Here is an 18,775-nt window from a genome sequence, read left to right on the forward strand (position 1 = left end):
TTGTGATTTCCTTCTCTCTGTCCTGTTTCTCCTGTTAATTGTGACTGTGTTAAGAACAATAGCTTACATTTATTCAGCACTTATCTGCCAGGTATTTGTCAATCACTTTACTTGTTAACTCATTTAATTCTTGCAGTGATCCTATCAGGGAGATGCTATTATTTTTCCCACTTTTACAGATGAGGCAACTAAGGACAGAGGGGTAAGAGTTAAATTCCTTTCATGTCTGTATTACATTTTATCTTTATCTTGCTGTGTTGAATATAACCATTTAAGCCACCATTAATGTTTTATGGAATGTTTGCACATGAAAAATTAAAAGAGCAAAATATCAATCATTTCATTTCCAGAAAGAGCTGAATTCCAACTCACACCGCCTTCCTCACCAGCCCACATTTGGTTCTCAACTTGGTTTACACTTTAGTATCCCTCATGGAGCTCTCAAAAAATACAAATACCCAGGCCCCACCCCAGCTCAATTAAATAAAAATACCTAGAGATGTTGGTGAAGACATTGATGTTTTTCAGAACCTCTCTGGGTGATTCTAATGTGCTCCTGGGTGAATTCATTGTACTCTTCAATCCTCCTAGCCTGAAGTATCTCCTCTTCCCCTGGTGAAGACATCTTAATCCCAGTGTGCTTCTCACTTTTTCTCTCTTAGTGGAATCAACTCCCCCCTTGCCACAGTGATCCTGATTCATTACCAAAAGTTTTCCTGAAGAACCTTGGAATCTTGTCCTAGACCTTTTGAATACACACAAGTCAGGGCTTTCCAGTCTTCTGGCTAATTAGATGCTAGGGTTTCCTCTGGGATGCACATCCTCTTGCAGCATCTTCACTCTGAGTTTTGTCAGCAAATCTGATATACCTTTGCCGACTGAGCATTGACTTAAATATCGGAATTGACCTGCATCTTTTCTGGCATTTCTTGGGTGTATTCTCTCTATTGCTTAGAAATATAAGTCTAAGTACAATGAACAGCAGTTATAGTAGAAGCAATATCTTTAATTCCTTTGCTAGGTAGTGATAAACTCTAAGAAAATCTAATCATGTCACTTACTGGCACAACATCCTTTAGTGCCAGGCTCCATCACTCTTGGACAGAGTTCCAATGCCTCAACGTGGTTACCAGGGTGCTGCATGAGCTCACCCTAAGGACTGCTCTGGTCTCACCTCTTCCAGACCTATCCCATGCTCTTCTCTCCCCAGGCACACTGAATGTCTTTCAGTTCCTTGGCTTCATCAAGCCCCTTGTTGACTCCAGACTTTTACGTATACTGTTCCTTCTGCCTTGAACATTTTACTGTATTATCCTCCCTGGATACCTAGGTCTCAGTTTGGATGTTAATTCTGCTGGGAAGCCATCCAGAGCCCTCCCCTACCGTGGGTTAACACCCTCACCCCTGCTCTCAATCATCTGGGTTAATCCTTGTCACACAGTTTTGAAATCATCCATTTCCTGTCATCTCCCCTAGATCTCATAATCATTTAAGCAAGGACCATGTCCTATTGGTCACTCTGTCTCTGATGCTCAGCATCAAAGAGGATGAGTCAGTGTCTGTGGAAATCTTCTGATGTGGGCATTTTCCTGGGCCATTTTTGGTTTAGACATGAGGTAGTATTAGACACTGTTCTTTTGAATTCTATAGATCCTGCAAGATGACATCCTCAAAAACGACAGGTTTTAGACAAATGGTATTAACTCAGAAAGACACACCAAAGTTCTGTCAGTCAGCATCGGAATAATTGAGTGTATTGAGTAATTCCACCTTGGATCAAAAGTTCTATATGAATTATCTCATTTAATATTCCCATAGACTCTTTGACATCACATCCTTTTCATTTCCTTTTTACAGATGAGGAAACTACAGTTCCAGGGGAATAACATGCTGAAGGACATGTGACTAATTAGTGGCAAAACCAGGTTTGAAATCCAGGTCTATATGTGCTCCAAGGTACAGTGATTCCACATTGCCTTAGAAATGTCCATTTGTCTATCGGGAACGAATCCCATCTTAACATCTTACATGGACGCTTCTAACAGACTTCCTAGATTGAACCCTGTCTCTCCAATCTGGTTAGCTGTGTGACCTTCAGCAAGCCTCTGCTCATTTTGAGCCTCAATTTCCCTAACAGTAAAATGGGGATAATCATCACAGTACCCACCTCACGCACTGTCATAAAGCTTAGATGTAAAAAAGCTGGTAACGTTCTCAGAGGGGTACCTGACACATAGCGCTCCACAACTTTCAGTTCCTGTAGCCATTGTTATCCTTTTTCTGTAAGCGCTGTTAGTATAGTAGAGAATTTTTATAGTGTGGTTGTGGCTTTATTATATTGCTTCTCAACCTCATGTGCTTGAGGATTTTGAAGGGAGCAGGACATGGTAATGTGAGCAACAACCATTTTTCCATTAGCTTCTTCTTTACAAAGTAGGCTCAAATAATGCTCGCATACCGATTTGAATTTTACACACAACCCCAGACTTCAGGAATGGCTGGTCAGGCATCGTGGGGTATATGTGTTATGGGAGTTTTTTTCTTTTTTGCTACATAGAACATGACATTGTCAATTCATAATGAAATGAACTAGAGTCAAAGAACATACAGATTAATCAGGAAGAAAATAAACTGACATGAGCCTGTAGTTCTCCACCATGTTTAAATACATCTCAAATTATCAGCCCTTTACCCTTTAGCCCGTTATTAGGGCATAATGAACCTAGTAGTTAAAATATTTTCTAAAGTCAGACAGTAGAATTGAGAAGCAGTGACAAAATTTCTACCAGAAAGTTTTGCTTGTTTGATTTGGGGGTGGTCATGAGCCTTCTTTGCAGCAGTGTGAATGGCTGAGTGTAGAGAGATTGTGAGACATTCAGATGACAGCAACGATGCGGATAACAGCATGTGTGGAAGGCGGTGATATCAAAAAGGCAATGTGATTTGCTTTGCATTGGTATTGCCTGCAGTGTCAGTATATAGGTTTTGAAATCTGTTGTCAGGCACCACATAGGGAGATTTCTGTTTAAGTAGAGGGCTCTCAAGGCTGTCTCCTCATTCACCAAATTCCTGGTTGACTTACTCTCCAACTTCCCCCAGCAGATTCCTGCACTGCTGCCTTCTTGAAGTATTTGATTAGCACATCTCAGTTTCAAGAACTATACTAGGAACTGGAGATACACAGCTCAATTACAACACTATTGTTTGGCCCCTGCCTGTGTTTTCAGCCTCTTCTGGCACATGATCTCATTGTTCTTTGAGAAAACCACAGTGGTTTTCTCAAGTTCTTGATCAAAACCCAAGGCTTTTGCCCATGCTGTTCTCTTGGAATGCTCTTCACCCAAGTAGCTTAAGTCACACCTCACATCTCAGACCTCTTGTCACTTCTTCCCAGAAGTTTCAGCTTCCCAGGCTGCTTTAGATTCTTTATTATCACATCCTCTCTGAGAACTGAATTCCTTTGCTTCAGAACATGTAGTTTCTACTTGAACAATCTGACGTATGATTAGAGTAAGGTCTGTCTCCCCTGCTGGACTGGAGTTTCCGTGAGAGCAAGGGATTAACTGTTCATCATTACGTGACCAAGTGTTTGGCATAATTCCTGGCACATAGTCAATGCTCTGAAAAGAACTGCTGAATGAATATGCGAGTCTCTCTAGTAGAGAAGATCACAAGTCAACAGAAGATTATAATACATTATGGTAGATTATGATAAATATTATACGGGATATGCCAGGGATGCAGAGGAAGGCATCTATTAGTTTTGGGTGCAGTGGTTTAAGGGAGGACCTCTGGAGTTGGTGATATAACTTGGTTAATGAAGTTGGAGTCAGATGGGGTAGGGAAGGAGTGCTGAGGGCACATTTTAATCAGAGGGATTAATTAGGGTCAAGAGAAGAGTCTACACTGTGGCATTACTAAAATTAGGAAATGGTAACAAAATGATGGATTTGAAATATATGGGATGTGAATGATGATGGTGTGTATGTTGGAAAGGACGCTTAAGTAAGAGTCTAGCATGCCTGCATGATGGTATCATTCTCCAAGGAAGGGAATACAAGAAATGGGAGGTACTCTGAACTTTTTCTGTGTTTTTGATGCTATTTCCTATCCATCATTTCTAGCAGTTCTTCATTGGGGGTCTCAGATCTCCTGCTACCATGCCTTGGAAGAAATGATTTAACTTCTCTAAGGTACTAGGTTCTTCCTCTATAAAATGGGGATAATAATAGTACCTGTATGATAAGGCTGCTGTTGTGAGAATTACATAAAGTAATACATATAATACACAGGGTCTGGCACATAGTAAGGACTCAATAATTACAAACTAGTACAATTATCAGTTTTAAACTAGTACTATAACTAGTGTCCCATATAGTTGACAAGACCATTGCCAGCTGACATGGATGGACTTAACCTCTCTAATTTGCAGATTAAAGAGAATGAAAATGATATCCAGAAAGAGCCCAAGATGAAAGGTGAAAATCATCCGCAAACGCTACGATGATCACATACAGTTTTAGCTGTCTTGAGGACTCCTACTGTTCACTCTCTGCTCTTGCATATGGTGACCCCAGTATATTATCATAACTTCCTTTTTCACTTGAGACACTATTGAGAGGGTTGATGAGAACAGGTACCCAGCATAAAGCAATATTAGTGTGTAGGCACCAAAGGAGATCATGAATGATCACTTCTGAGCTGGTGCTAGCACGCCATTCTAAATCTGAAGAAATGTGATCTTTCTTTGAACGAGTGTCTGTTTAACCACCCAATCATACCAGCCTAAGTAATATTAGCTGACGTTGAATTTGAATCCATTAAAGTTTACCATTAAGTCTTTTAAATGAAGCAATGATGAAAACACCAACTAGTATCAGGGATTATAAATAAAATAGATGCACTGGGGAAGGGGAGAATTTTCTGTCCTAGCTCAGCTGGAGATCTTGACTCCATCTGGTCTTGTGTAGTTGGTGTCTGGAATTTCCTTTCTAAATCCACCCCGCCAATTAAGGACCCTAGGTTCCTTTTATCACTTCTTGGGGTTCACCTATGCAGGGTGGAAGGCTAAGGAGGCCTTAGGACACTGGTGGTTATGACTCCTGTTGCACTGTCAGTGTGCAACATGTTAGCTGCTATTCGTGGATCGTCTCCACTGGAAGGCAACCAAAAGGATATGAAGAGTGTGTTGAGCTATTGTGTAAAGTGCTTTCCCGGCTGGCAGCTGGAGAGATGGGTCCATAGGGGGTAACACATCTCTCTGGCAGTAGTGACAGATAGCCTTTGCTCCAGTGGACCACATTTCTCCTACTCACGTGGTCCTTCTTTTCTCCCTCCCTGGGCTCATGGCATCCATATTAGTTTGGGGGCAAAAAAAATCCTAATCCTTCAATTTTCTACCTGAGTTTCTGAATGACTTTTGAACTTAAACACTAAGTATTATTTGGGCCTCTATTCTCTGGTCAGTGGGTAAATTATATCTTGCTGTTTGGGCTGGGAGTAGGCCCTCAAAAATTCAAGGAGCTTGAGAGGATGGAAGAATACATTATTAATTTTTCAAAATAGTACTCATCTGCATAAATTTCTCCATGAGCCTCAGAAGGGGACATGAGTTTTACCACTTCCTTAGGTGAAGTTATCAGAACCTTCCACATAGAAATGGACTGATACCCTCAGCAGCTTCCAGTGCTATTGCAGAAGGACAGGGCTATAGATTTTCCTAGAAGTGTGAAATAGCTCACGAGCCTTGCTCGTTATTCATATGGACAGCACATTAGTGACACAGGACCCTGAAATCTTGCCTTATCTAGGCTGAAGCCCAGCTAGAGGGATGAGGAGCTGACTCAGATTTAGAACATTTTTCCCCCTTTTGAAAATAAACAAGAATTGATCAAAGGTGCTCTCATACCAGACAAGAACAGGTCTTTGAAAACACCTGAGCTCTTTGTAGATAAATGGAAATCAATGACTTTGGAGCTGTGTTAGGGAAATTTTCTTGTTGATGAATTTGGAATTCTGTGTAACCAAGTACATTCCAACTAGATAACTGACAAAGATTTGGGATGTGCTACACGATAATTACACACACACACACCATACATGCCGTGACAAATGTTTGCGCAGAGAGTTTTGTATTTCTCAAGTGGTTACAAAGATGGGCTTTACAACGGGACTGACTATATTTAGGTCCAAGTATTTGCACTAAATATACTTTCATATTAGGTTTTCCTCCTGGAAAGGACATCAAAATCCTTAGAAGATTTCTTAGATGATGTCTAGATTCATGACCCAATCCTGTTGAGGAAATCCTGTTGTGAATTATGTCTAAGAACTATAGCTAAATAAAATCACTGTAAGGAGTTGTAATGCATGCGATTTCTATTATGCTCCCCAAACATCCAGTCTCATTACAAAATTTCCTATTTATCTTCTTCCCTTTTGCTGAACGAAATAAAGAAAAGTGGCTAACTAATTGAGTTTGTACGCCATTTATCACTGAGTATGATATATACGTAATTTTCCTCTCCTCTCTCCTTAATACTGGGTATTACTAAACTTTTCATCTCTGCATATATTTGACTGATGAAACATTACATTTCAGGGTTTAATTTACATTTCTTCACTTGAGTGATGTTGAGTGCTTTTTCCATGTTTACCAGCCATTCTTTTACTGAAAGAGTGAAGTATTCAAGATACTTTCTTATGCTAAAAAATATAGGTTAAGACCTTTTTCTTATACTGTGACAGCATTTTGATTTATTGAGTTTTATATGTTGTGTACTCATAGGCCTGCTTGTGCATAGATATTATCTGTAAGGATGCACAGAAGTCTGGTAACGACAGTTCCCTCTGGCGATTAAGATGCGAGAGGATTAGCAGGAAAGGGGAGGAGAGGGAGGATTACTCTAATTTTGATCCTTTCTTTGCTGTTTTTGGATACATGTATTTGCATTTACATGAGGTTATTACTTTTATATCAAAGAGCAAATTTTTTCCAACAAATTAATTTGCTTATTAACTTGAGAAGAGTAGGAAGATGACTCTGTGAGCCAGAAACCATACATTCCACTGTCTTCAGGGATCAGGTAATTGACCTCAATGTGCCAGAGCCAGGTGTGCAATAGGGAGTGGTGAGGCCTGTGGGAAACTGGAGTGTCCCATCAAAGAGAAAGCAAAGTCAATTTTTACATGACTCTGCCAACCTAAGGAATAGGTCTGATGGTAGTTTCTGCCAGTGGGCTGTCAGTTGGAACTTACTGCCTGAAACTAAAAGAAAAAGGGACACCCACTCCTAGAGGTATGGGAATATCTGAAGACTGAATTCCCACTCTCTTTATCCTGACAAGGAACAAACAGAGAGACAGCCCTTTTATTAGACAGTCTAAAAAGCTTTGTCAGTTCTTATACACCCTTCCTCTCATTCCACTTACTAATATACACTTGGATCCCTTACATACCTGGGCAGGAAGAGGTGCCAAGTAGGGGAGCAAAAGAAAATTTACATAAAATTCAGAAATTGTGCCTAAAAATATCACAATTTTACTAATGATGCCATCAAAGACCTTCCTGTAACAAGAACAGTAAAATCTCCTTTCAGCAATGCCTCATGATGAAACCAGTTGAGCTCAGCCTCCTGTCTATTAAACAAGCCAGAGTCTGCCTTGAAAGAATAAGGCAAGTTTTAAACAGAGACAGTAATGAAGGAACCATACATAGACAGCTACTGTGGCATGTGGCCCTAATCCACTACAGCAATTCGTTATTTTGGTCTTTTATTACGTGTGGACGACAAGTAACAAACGGCAGAACCAAAATAGGTCATCTTCCCTGTCCCCTAAAATGTTAATATGTGTGAATAAAAATAAGGGCTTAAACTTTTCCATACTATATTTCTCTGGAAGGTCTCTAGATGATTTCCGAACTGCAGTTGAGCCTGACGTGTCCCTGAAATATTATAAATCTCATAACTACCAGGACCTGTTGTGCAGTGTTTGGTCAGCCAGTCTTAGGAAAAACACTGAGCTATGGGCAAAGGAATTATCAGTTGGTCTTGGAAGACCTAAAAAGCTTTCGTGGAAACAAAAACAAAAACACAGTCCATAGAGTCTAATACCAGCTTGGCCTGAAGTCCATTTCATGGAACACTGGGTCTGCAGGCTATGAATAAGTGTTACATAGGAGAAGCCTCTGTGATCAAAAATGTTTGGGAAATACCGGACTAAAGTTCTATAAGTTTCTTGTCTGCAGAACTTCTCAGAGCCTTTAATATGCTATCCTATTTTAGAAGGCTAAGAAGGGGCTATTATATGCAATATTTCTCATACATACTTCATGCTATTCTACAGAAAACTGTTGCTGAATTTTGAATTTCCTTCAATTCTCAGACCTTTTTCTCTATCATGACTGTCTCTAGGGAATACAATTGTACGCGGTCAAGAAAATTTTATTATGTATTTTCCAAAGGAGCAACCTTCAGAAGCAATTTTTGTAAAGATTCTGGTACTGGAATCTCAAATAATGCAACTTGAAAAAAAAGTGTCAATCTATGAAATACCCTTTATTTTGTTAAAATTAGTTATACGCTGTGAGACTGAATACAAACAAGTTGTTTGGAAAAATGAATGAAGTCATTTTACGGGTAGGTGTTTTAATATTCCTTCTAAGAGTCCATTGTCTTCTCTCTCTTTTATCCCTTTCTCTCTGGTTTCTCTTTCCCATGCTCCTTTTTTGCATCCCTCTATCTCACTGACTGTGGGTCTCCTTCCCTGTTCTTCTGTTTGTTTTCCTGGGTCTGAGTTCTGCGTATCTTTCCTCGTCTCTTTTGCTCTTGTCTTGGAAACTAAGTCATGATAAGTCAGGAACAAAATATCCTGATAGATTGTGGGGGGGGGGGTTTCTTCACGGAAATAGCCAGGAGTATGATGCCTTTTTCATTATATTAACTGTACACTGATGGTTAAAAACAAGATAATCTGGGATTTCCATATCTATCAAACTTAGAAAGTTTTGTGATGTGAGCTGGTCTCTTCCTGCTGCTCTCTCCGGCTGGTAATCCAGTCTAAGTAGACAAGAATACCAGGTAATACTTGCTAGCAACCCGTCATAGAAAGAGTCACAAGTTACACTGAATGAGAAGGGAAGGCCTATCAACTTATCATGGAGATTTTTCTTAATTAGATTGATGCTAAAAATCCACAGTGAATTAAGACCTCCTCTACTAAACAGTAGTTGTAGTGATTTTGTTTTCACGTATTTGTCTAAGTTGGATATATACATAAAGTACATGAGAATAAAATCCTAAATAGAGAAAAATGCATGAAAATTTCCCCATCAAACATTTTACCCCCTCATGCCTTAAACAATGACACTTCAATCTTTCTCCAAAACTGAAACCATTATTTACAAAAATGTTTCTAATTGCTCAGTGACAATGACCTTAGGAAGGGAAATCAAGCAACCATCTCTAAGGCACAGAAAGGGAAGGGGCAGGTATTGCCCAAAGTACTGAATGTTTCCGCAAGTATCCACATGGCCGCACTTCCTCTTCTCACCCAGATATTTTGGCATCTGGCAAGAAAGCCTTTAGAATATAACTCGTGTTTATGTTAGATCCTTGTTTGCCTGTGTTTGAGAAATGGGCGCCTTGGAGTCAGACAGCCCAGGAGGATCTTTTGGCTCTGCCACTACTGGCTATCAGATTTCGAGCAATCTTACAGCCAATCTCTGTGCCTCAGTTTCCTGGCGAGTAAAATGGAAATAATAGAAGGCTACACCTTATGAGGTTGGGGTTAGAATGAAATGAATACACAAACTTGAAGGACTTGGAAAAGTGGTACATGGTAAGCCTTCAAGAAAATGTTAGCCATTATTTTTATTATTGTTATCATTATTATTACTGTTTATATTCAATTATTTTTAAAACTTTGACACTGATACTCTTTTTATGCCACTACAGATCAATTAGAATAATAAAATATAATTTCACAAGCCCCCTAGAAATTCATTTTCATTACATCATCTGCTTGGAAAAATTCTTCCCTTAAATAAACAATTACGTTTGAGTCATCATCTTCTTGTGTACGACTATTTTATTTTAAATTTAGTCCCTGGAAAGTAATTGGAGATTACAAAAAGACTGTACATTATATTTTTAGTTGGTCTCAACCAAAGATATTGAGTAAGGTGTCTCCCATCTATTTTGGGTTATAGAAATTAATAAAACACAACATCATGTGAATTCTAGTGTAACAACCTATATTCCCTCAGAGTAGCGCTACGCACACATCCAACAGTATAGTGCTTTCTAAAATATCTGCAAATGACTATGCCAAAATTTAAGTTGTTGAGTATGTTTCCTTGGTATTTTCAGCTATTAGGCGACAGAGAATCACTTTTCCACTAAAAGTCCACTCCTTAAAAACTTCTCCAAATATCATGTATTATACTTTTGAATAAGTTGCTAAGATGATACCGCAAAATTTATGTTCCATTTAAAACAATCTGCTCTCAGATTGTGAATCTTAAAACAATCCAATATAAGCTTTTTAAAAAATCCAGCTGTGCCTCTGTTTTCGGAAACACTATAAAAAGGCACCTGACCTGCCATTTCAGAGAAAACCAAATAACAGCAACTGGAACACTTACCATGGGAAATGCACTATGTAGAACAGAATATGTTTAGGACAAACGTGATATATGGATGGTCAACTGCTGTCACAGGTAGAAACTGGTTTCTATCCATTCTTAAAATGAGGAAGGGAAATGCATGATACATCATAAATGTGCCAAAGTGGAGGCAAGAGTTAGATAAATGGTGGTGTATCCACCCCCCGAAATCCTGTGTAGTTATTAACAATAATGTTCTTTAAGAGTATGTATTAAGCTGGAAAATGTTCATATTAAAGGGAACAAGCTGTTGATCAGATAGTACTATAACACTGTAGTTCAATAAAATACGTACTTTGTGAGTTTCTCTTTAATGATGGGTTAAACCTCAAAGAACATATACTTATTTTCTTACAAAGCGACGATAATCTCTGAGCAGTAATATTATGGGTGACTTTAATGTATGGATGTACTTCTGTATTCTTCAAAATTCCTATAATGAACATACATTCCTGAAGAAGACTTACCATCATTAATGATATCCAGGGTAAATAGTTTGAAGCAGCTCCCACAAAAGATAGTGGCTAAAATGCCACTGTATTGAATTCATATGAAACAAAACTTCATAAAGTAATGTCTGTTTCTAAGCATTACCCACAATTATTAGTAAGATAGGAATTGATACCATCATTTAGCGAGCACTTGAGGAGAACCAGACATTATGCAAAGCACATTATACACATGATTTCCTTAGTTCTCACCACAACCCCATGAAGCAGAAGCAATTCTCATTCCCGTTTTACAGATGAGGAAACAGGTTAGGAAGCAAATGTGACTTGCCCAAGGTCATTCTATTAGTAACTGGTACAGCTGGGATTCCACTCATGTCTGCCTAATCTCACAGTTCGTGGTCTTAATAACTACACTGGAATTGTTAATTTATATACCCACTTCATATTTAATTTGCATGTAGAGATCTAGGCCATAAAAAGAGTTTTGATCGAAGTAACACATAGACTTTTCCCACACGTGCCAATGGATTCCAAGATTCTGGAGGAGTAGAATGCTATGGAAATTATAAACGATCACCATAAGACGACAGAATACTCTATACTTCATGGAATTTTGCTCAGAAGACAGACACTAATAGCCTAAACCTACTACACCAAAGGGCTCAGAGTGTCCAAAGTCAAACAAACGTGTTCTGAGAGACAGAATGTTACCACTATGTGGCTTCACCTCTCACAGAAACTTACAGCCAAATGCCATTTTCCCCTCTGCCAGCACAGACAATGCATTGCCTTTGTGTCTTCCACCCAAATCCTGAAGGCAATTCTATTTCTAGATCATTAGTGATAGAAATGAACTGGAAACGAAATGGAGATTTCTAGTTAACAGGCTCAATGCTTTCTTCGGCAGAGACTAGGAGAAATCATCATGGTTTTATAATGTTTATTGGCTTCTAGGGCCAAGAGTTGCTTCCTGTAAGAGGATGCAATGGCTTTTCTAGTCTAGCTGCCTGCCTTTCCTGCAGTAGAGGTGCTTTACTGTGCTGACTGTGATCTAGAATAAGTAAATTATCATGGTGCAAGTTTCTCAACCTCAGCTCCACTGACACTGGGGGTGGGATAAATACTCTGTTGAGGGAGCTGTCCTGTGCATTGTAGGACGGTTAGCAGCTTCCCTGGCTTCTACACACCTGACACCAGGAGCACCCCTCTAGTCGCAAACACTAATGTCTATACCAAATGGCCCCTGAGAATTGGCCTGATTGAGAACCACTGATCACAGTGTATTTCTTTTTTAACATCTTTATTGGAGTATAATTGCTTCACAATGGTGTGTTAGTTTCTGCTTTACAACAAAATGAATCAGTTATATATATACATATGTTCCCATATCTCTGCCCTCTTGCATCTCCCTCCCTCCCACCCTCCATATCCCACCCCTCTAGATGGTCACAAAGCACCGAGCTGATCTCCCTGTGCTATGCGGCTGCTTCCCACTAGCTATCTACCTTACGTTTGGTAGTATATATATGTCCATGCCGCTCTCTCGCTTTGTCACAGCTTACCCTTCCCCCTCCCCGTATCCTCAAGTCCATTCTCTAGTAGGTCTGTGTCTTTATTCCTGTCTTACCCCTAGGTTCTTCATGACATTTTTTTCCTTAAATTCCATATATGTGTGTTAGCATACGGTATTTGTCTCTCTCTTTCTGACTTACTTCACTCTGTATGACAGACTCTAGGTCTATCCACCTCATTACAAATAGCTCAATTTCATTTCTTTTTACGGCTGAGTAATATTCCATTGTATATATGTGCCACATCTTCTTTATCCATTCATCCGATGATGGACACTTAGGTTGTTTCCATCTCTGGGCTATTGTAAATAGAGCTGCAATGAACATTTTGGTACATGGCTCTTTTTGAATTATGGTTTTCTCAGGGTATATGCCCAGTAGTGGGATTGCTGGGTCATATGGTAGTTCTATTTGTAGAATTTCTCCAAAGAAGATATACAGACTGCCAACAAACACATGAAAGAATGCTCAACATCACTAATCATTAGAGAAATGCAAATCAAAACTACAATGAGATATCATCTCACACCGGTCAGAATGGCCATCATCAAAAAATCTAGAAACCATAAATGCTGGAGAGGGTGTGGAGAAAAGGGAACCCTCTTGCACTGTTGGTGGGAATGTAAATTGATACAGCCACTGTGGAGAACAGTATGGAGGTTCCTTAAAAAAACACAGTGTATTCTTAAACCTGGATTTTTCACATCATTTTAAAAACAGCGTGACCTTCCCATGGTTCAGAGTACCCTATGAGCTTGTCCCTCTAGGTGTGGCTGATTGGGCAAAGATCGACAGATGACCCAAGCTGTGTCAATCACATTCAGTCTTTTTGGAGAAGGCATTTAAGACACAGGAGGCGAGTATACTTGGGCTATACCATGATGCTGAGTGAGATCAGAGTTGGTACCACAGAAATAAAAGCTTCACACAAATCCCTAAGTTGTGGGAGAGCAAAAGTTAAAACCCTTTAAGAGGGAACCTGTCTACAGAGAGGAGAATGAGGGAAAGAAAGAACAAAAACAAAGAAAACAAGAATGGCAGCTGCCTAAATAGTTTATGAATCCTATGAAGTTTGGCTGAATTTCCTGTAACTGGGTTTCCCAGGATTCCTCTATTTTCTTAAAAAAATAAAATTTCTCCTTTCTTGGTCTAGCTTGTGTGTGTTTCCTTTCTAACCACCTCATACTTCATAATGAAAATACATGAGTCAATCTAGAAGGTGTCCTTCCCCCTCTATATCTAGAGGTAGGATCATGGACCCTAAGGCAAGAGATTTAGGTTCTAATTCCTGCTTTGTGACCTGAGCAAGTGAGTCACTTCTCTGAGTCCTGATTTTCTTACGAAGAATTTGAAGATCAGCTCACATTTGGCTCTAAAATTATGAAAGATAAAGATGGGGAAAGACATCTGTGATCGCTTTGAACTTTGGACTCTCTGTTTGACAGGCATATAAAATTGTTTAAAGATGGTGGTCAAGACTTGGTATTAGAGTCAGTTACTTTCGTCTCAAGAGTTAGTACAGCTACAACTTATCAATCATGGGACCAATGGAATAGTGATTAACCCTTCTAAGCCTCAGTTTCCTTCATGTTTAAAATGGGAGGGAAAGTGTATCTGCCCCAGGGGTCCCCGTCTCCAGGTTTTCAAGCCCTTTTCATCCACTCCCATGCTGAACAGATAGGGTTGACTTATATAACCAATGTGATATTGTGAAAACAATGAAGGATAACTTCTGAGCCTCTATCATAAAAGAAAAGGTCACTGTGGCTTCTACATTGTTCTCCTGGGTCACTCACTCTGGGGAAAGCTGCTGCCATGTTGTGAGGACACCCAGCCCCTTTGGAGAGGTCCATGTGGCAGGGCACAGAGGCCAGCTGCCAACAGTTCTGTGAACGGGCCATTTTAAAACCACCCTCCAGCATCAGTCAAGCCTTCAGATCTTGACAGTAACCACGGAAGGGACCCTAAGCCAGAACCATCCAGCTAAGCTAAATTCCTAATCCATGGAAACTGTGAGACAACGTTTGCCGTTTACAGCTGCTAACTTTTGGGGGGAGGGCATAAATTGTTACATAGCAATAGATAACAAAGATGGGGATGTTGGGATGAGTAAATAAAATAATGCATGAGAAATGTTTAGGACAGGGTTTGGTACATGGTGAACTCTCAGGGCACTTCTATCTGTTCATGAATGTATGTGAACCCCTAGAGCAGTGCCTGGCACATAGTAAATGCTCACTAAATATGTGTTGAATGAATGTTAGGTATTATTTTTTCACTACCATTATCATCATCATCATAATCATACATAACCTCGACCCAAAATCAATTCCCAGATGAGTTGGACCCTCAAAATTATAGACTTGAAAAGATTCCTTTACCTTATCTTCTCTACACAATGGTCAACCAACAGCTATTTGAAAATGCCAAAGCCAGAGAAACAAGAATTCAAACTCTATGTAGAGGGCTGGCATTTGTCTAACTTTGCAGCACTTTGGATGCACCTTCTTCATTATCCTGAACCATACTTAGATGAAACAAAACATATATATTATGCACAGTAACGATGCAGATGAACTCCTAGAGAGAGGTGTAAAGCCAGCTACTTACCATCGACACAGGAAGGTCGGTTTCTTGTCGTTCCAGCCACTTTCCCAGGTAGACAGGAACACTTGACTGTTTGCGATCGCTCCTCAATGCGGTTCTTATTACAACATCTGTGCGCAGCGATCACTTCACATGTCCCTCCTTCTGGCAAGAGAGGAAGAATCAGGACACTGATTAGAAATAATTCAGTGGTCATTCAGGCATGTGAGGGTATGTGCGAAGGGGTTGGGGAAAGTGAGAGAAATAAAAGGAAGAGTTTCTATGAGGTACAGTTACTGTGGGATTCTCTCCCATAACATGTACATATACATGCATACAAGATTATGTACAAGGGATGTCTCATCTTGGAGAAGACAAGCATCACAGCAGTACTCTTTAAATGCAACAAAGAGCACCAATGAAGAGCCCTCAAGAGGCAACACTTCCTGGCTGTACGTACGGAGAGGCAGCGGAGTAGTGAATGCCTGGAGCTAACACAAAATGAAGATGTTACCACATTTAAATGCATTACATTTGGGGAGCTCACCCCTGTGTTATCTTTGCATTTAGAATTCTCTGTACTCCTACTAATGATAAGCGACAGACACTCCAGTGATACAGAACCTGCAGTGGCAAGAAAACTGCCCAGAAATGAGCTCTCCTTCCCAGCACCTGCTCCTCTCAAGCGGGATGAATAGAAAATCTAGTTGTGCAGTCATTTCCCCAGTCCAGATCTCACCCAAGAGGGATAGAAAGAGTCACTGGAGAACATCGTCATGTGCTTTAGATGGAATCTCAAATTACAGACCAAGGCATACGGCTTCACTTCATCGTTACAGGTCAGCCATGCATTCGTCAGAATTTAGTGGCAACTTAGGGTGTGCCACTGTCTGCTAGGTTCTTAACAGGTGCTCTCCCGGGTGTGTCAAATGTCACTGAGATTCAGCTGGATCTTTCCAGACCGCAGGACACCAGCTAAGCCAGTTCTCCAGGGACACAAAAGATACTCCAAGTTATCAGAAACCAGGAATCAACTTTCCTAACATCAAGTTTTGCATTCAGGAAGGATGTTTTTCATTTGACAAGAATGGACCCATAACATTTAGGATCCTTGGCATTTAGGATTCAGTTGGCAGTAATTCCTCAAGCATTTATGAAGCAACCACTGTCCACAAATTACTAGAAGGGATGTGTATCCAGCCTGTACATGGTGAGCACTTAGGAAACATTGTAAAAAAGGAGCAGAGGGAGGGAAGACAGGAGGGAGGGAAGAATTTAAACCCAACACCATCCTATCCTGGGGCACTGGTCTCCTTGCAGGCTACTGGCTGAACATGGCAGGCGTGATCCCTTTTGAGCGTTGCTCTGAAGAATAGTCTCGACAAGCTGAACTAGGTACCACCTAGGACAGTCTTCTAGTGGATCTCTGGCTTATTCTCACCTCTTCCATATCTTTCCCAAATGTTATTTTATCGGCGGCACATTTGACCACCTTATTGAACTCATAATTCCCTTAGCCAGCACGCATGACCTCACTTTGCTCTTCACCATGACCCGTCCCACACCCCACTGCCAGGGTACCTGTAACTTTCAAATACAGCATATAATTTATTTATTTATTGTACTTATTGTGTGTTCCCCACTGGAATGTAATTTCCTCAAGGACAGGTGTTGTATTGTCTTCCATTAAACATCGTATCGTTATGAGAATTTCAAAAGTGCTTTTAGTACATATTTCATTTAAGTTGCAAAGTTGTTCAAAGATAGAAATAGGACGATTGTTACCTGTATTTTTTAGTGAGGATGCAGACTTAAAGCAGCCAAGTGACCTAGCCATAAAACTAATGGTGATAATAAAAGTATTACAGGAGTTAACCATTTATTGACTCTTTACTGTGTAACTGACATCATGGTAGATACCGTCTAAACCTTCAATTTACTCTATGCTCCCGAAAGCCCAGTGAGCTTATGATTACCTTTTACAGAGGAGGCAACTGAGATCCAGAGCAGCTTAAACATTTGCTCACGTTTTACTTAGCAAGTACCTGGCAGCATCCGGACCAGAATTCAGATCCTCTGACCCCATATATATGTTCTTTCCCCGGTCCCACCCTGGCACCCATACTGCCACTCCTCTGCAAAGGGACTAGGAATTGACAAGTGCTCCATTTTCATTAAAACCTTGTAAATAAAGTCAATGACCCCAGACCACATCCTCCTCAGGCTCACGGATGATGGATTTGCACACTGGAAGCCAGAGGTGTTGCTCTAAATAACAAGCTCATCTGGTCTTGACAAGTTGAACTATGGCTCCAATTACACCTGCTGCTCAGATACACCAATGCGGAGCCCAGAACCAGGTCTCAGAGGACCACAGGACCTTGCCATTTAGAAAGTCTGAATGGCCCTGTCATACCCAAATCTCCTGATTCCCAAGGTTTACACTTGTGACTGACCTACCCCTAGTCAATCAGAGAAATCTAACCTTTCAATCTATTCTAACTACGAAAGCCTAGCCCACTGACTTGTAATGACAAAGAGAAAATTAGATCTTTGACAGGAAAAGGCTCACATCTGCAGTCCTTTGGTCAGAAGTCTTCAAGTTATGCCTAGTGGGGCTTCACAGATTATCTGAGGGGGCTCAGTTATATCACTGGAGGAAAGGAGAAAGCAACTCTAGATACTTTATTTTTAATATTCACTATAGTACTTCAATGTTTTATTTAAATGTTTATTTTAACATTCAGTATAATCCTGCAAAGGAGTTCCTCTGCTAAGGAAAAAGTGAAAACAACTGTACTTCGCTGCTGATCAGCTCTGAAGCTAGTATCAAATGACACGTATTTATTGGATAGATGGATGATTGAACCAGATGAAAAATGAATTACAAATCTGTCATGGATTATTGCACAGTCATTTAACATGGAACTTACAGTTTTTCGAGAAGCTTAGATGTCTTTGCTACGGTAGTGTATAGCAAGCTGGTAAGATATACTCCCCCTTTTCAATTTCTATGTGTTTTTTTATTTCTTGGCTATATCAGAAGCCCACATTTACTTTGGTCCACCCAGGACATAGTGAGAGGCTGATCAAATTCTGTGAAAAGAAATACAATTCTGGACTTCTATAATAACCACAGGGATAAAACTTTTCAAGACCCTCTGCAACTGACTATACAGTCTTATTTACCTATTGGCCTCATCAGTTGGCTGCTTCAGAAAGGAGACTGGAAATCAAAATTTTCCCAGCTTTGGCCCCCATGAAAGGAAAGGGTTAGGTTTGTCATAACCCTTTCTGGGAACTAGAAAATTGTTCTTTTAAATCGATTTTATCTGCATTTTAAGAATTACCTAGTGAACTGTCCTTTCAAAACTAAGTGCCAAGGTTACTGCAGAATCATAATGATAATATTTGTCATGTAAGTGTCTTTCAGTCTTTGGCGCCAATGCCAGTCCATTCTAAATTTTATCTCAGTCCAAGTCAAAATGATTTCAAGATGAT

At 40.0% G+C, this 18,775-nt stretch overlaps 1 protein-coding gene across 5 annotated transcripts in view; it reads right to left on the minus strand.

Moving 5' to 3' along the window:
* TAFA1 (TAFA chemokine like family member 1) overlaps positions 1–18,775 on the minus strand; it is a 778,535-nt gene that overhangs the window by 91,337 nt on the left and 668,423 nt on the right. For 3 of the 5 annotated variants that reach the window (XM_060307400.1, XM_070046607.1, XM_060307399.1), the window contains one exon: positions 15,299–15,439. In XM_060307400.1, the coding sequence (XP_060163383.1) occupies positions 15,299–15,439 (141 nt within the window). The remainder of the gene's footprint in view (positions 1–15,298; positions 15,440–18,775) is intronic. The other 2 variants (XM_070046608.1, XM_060307403.2) reach the window with 1 other exon arrangement.

Source organism: Globicephala melas, chromosome 11 (assembly GCF_963455315.2).
Source record: "Globicephala melas chromosome 11, mGloMel1.2, whole genome shotgun sequence".
Taxonomy (NCBI): domain Eukaryota; kingdom Metazoa; phylum Chordata; class Mammalia; order Artiodactyla; family Delphinidae; genus Globicephala; species Globicephala melas.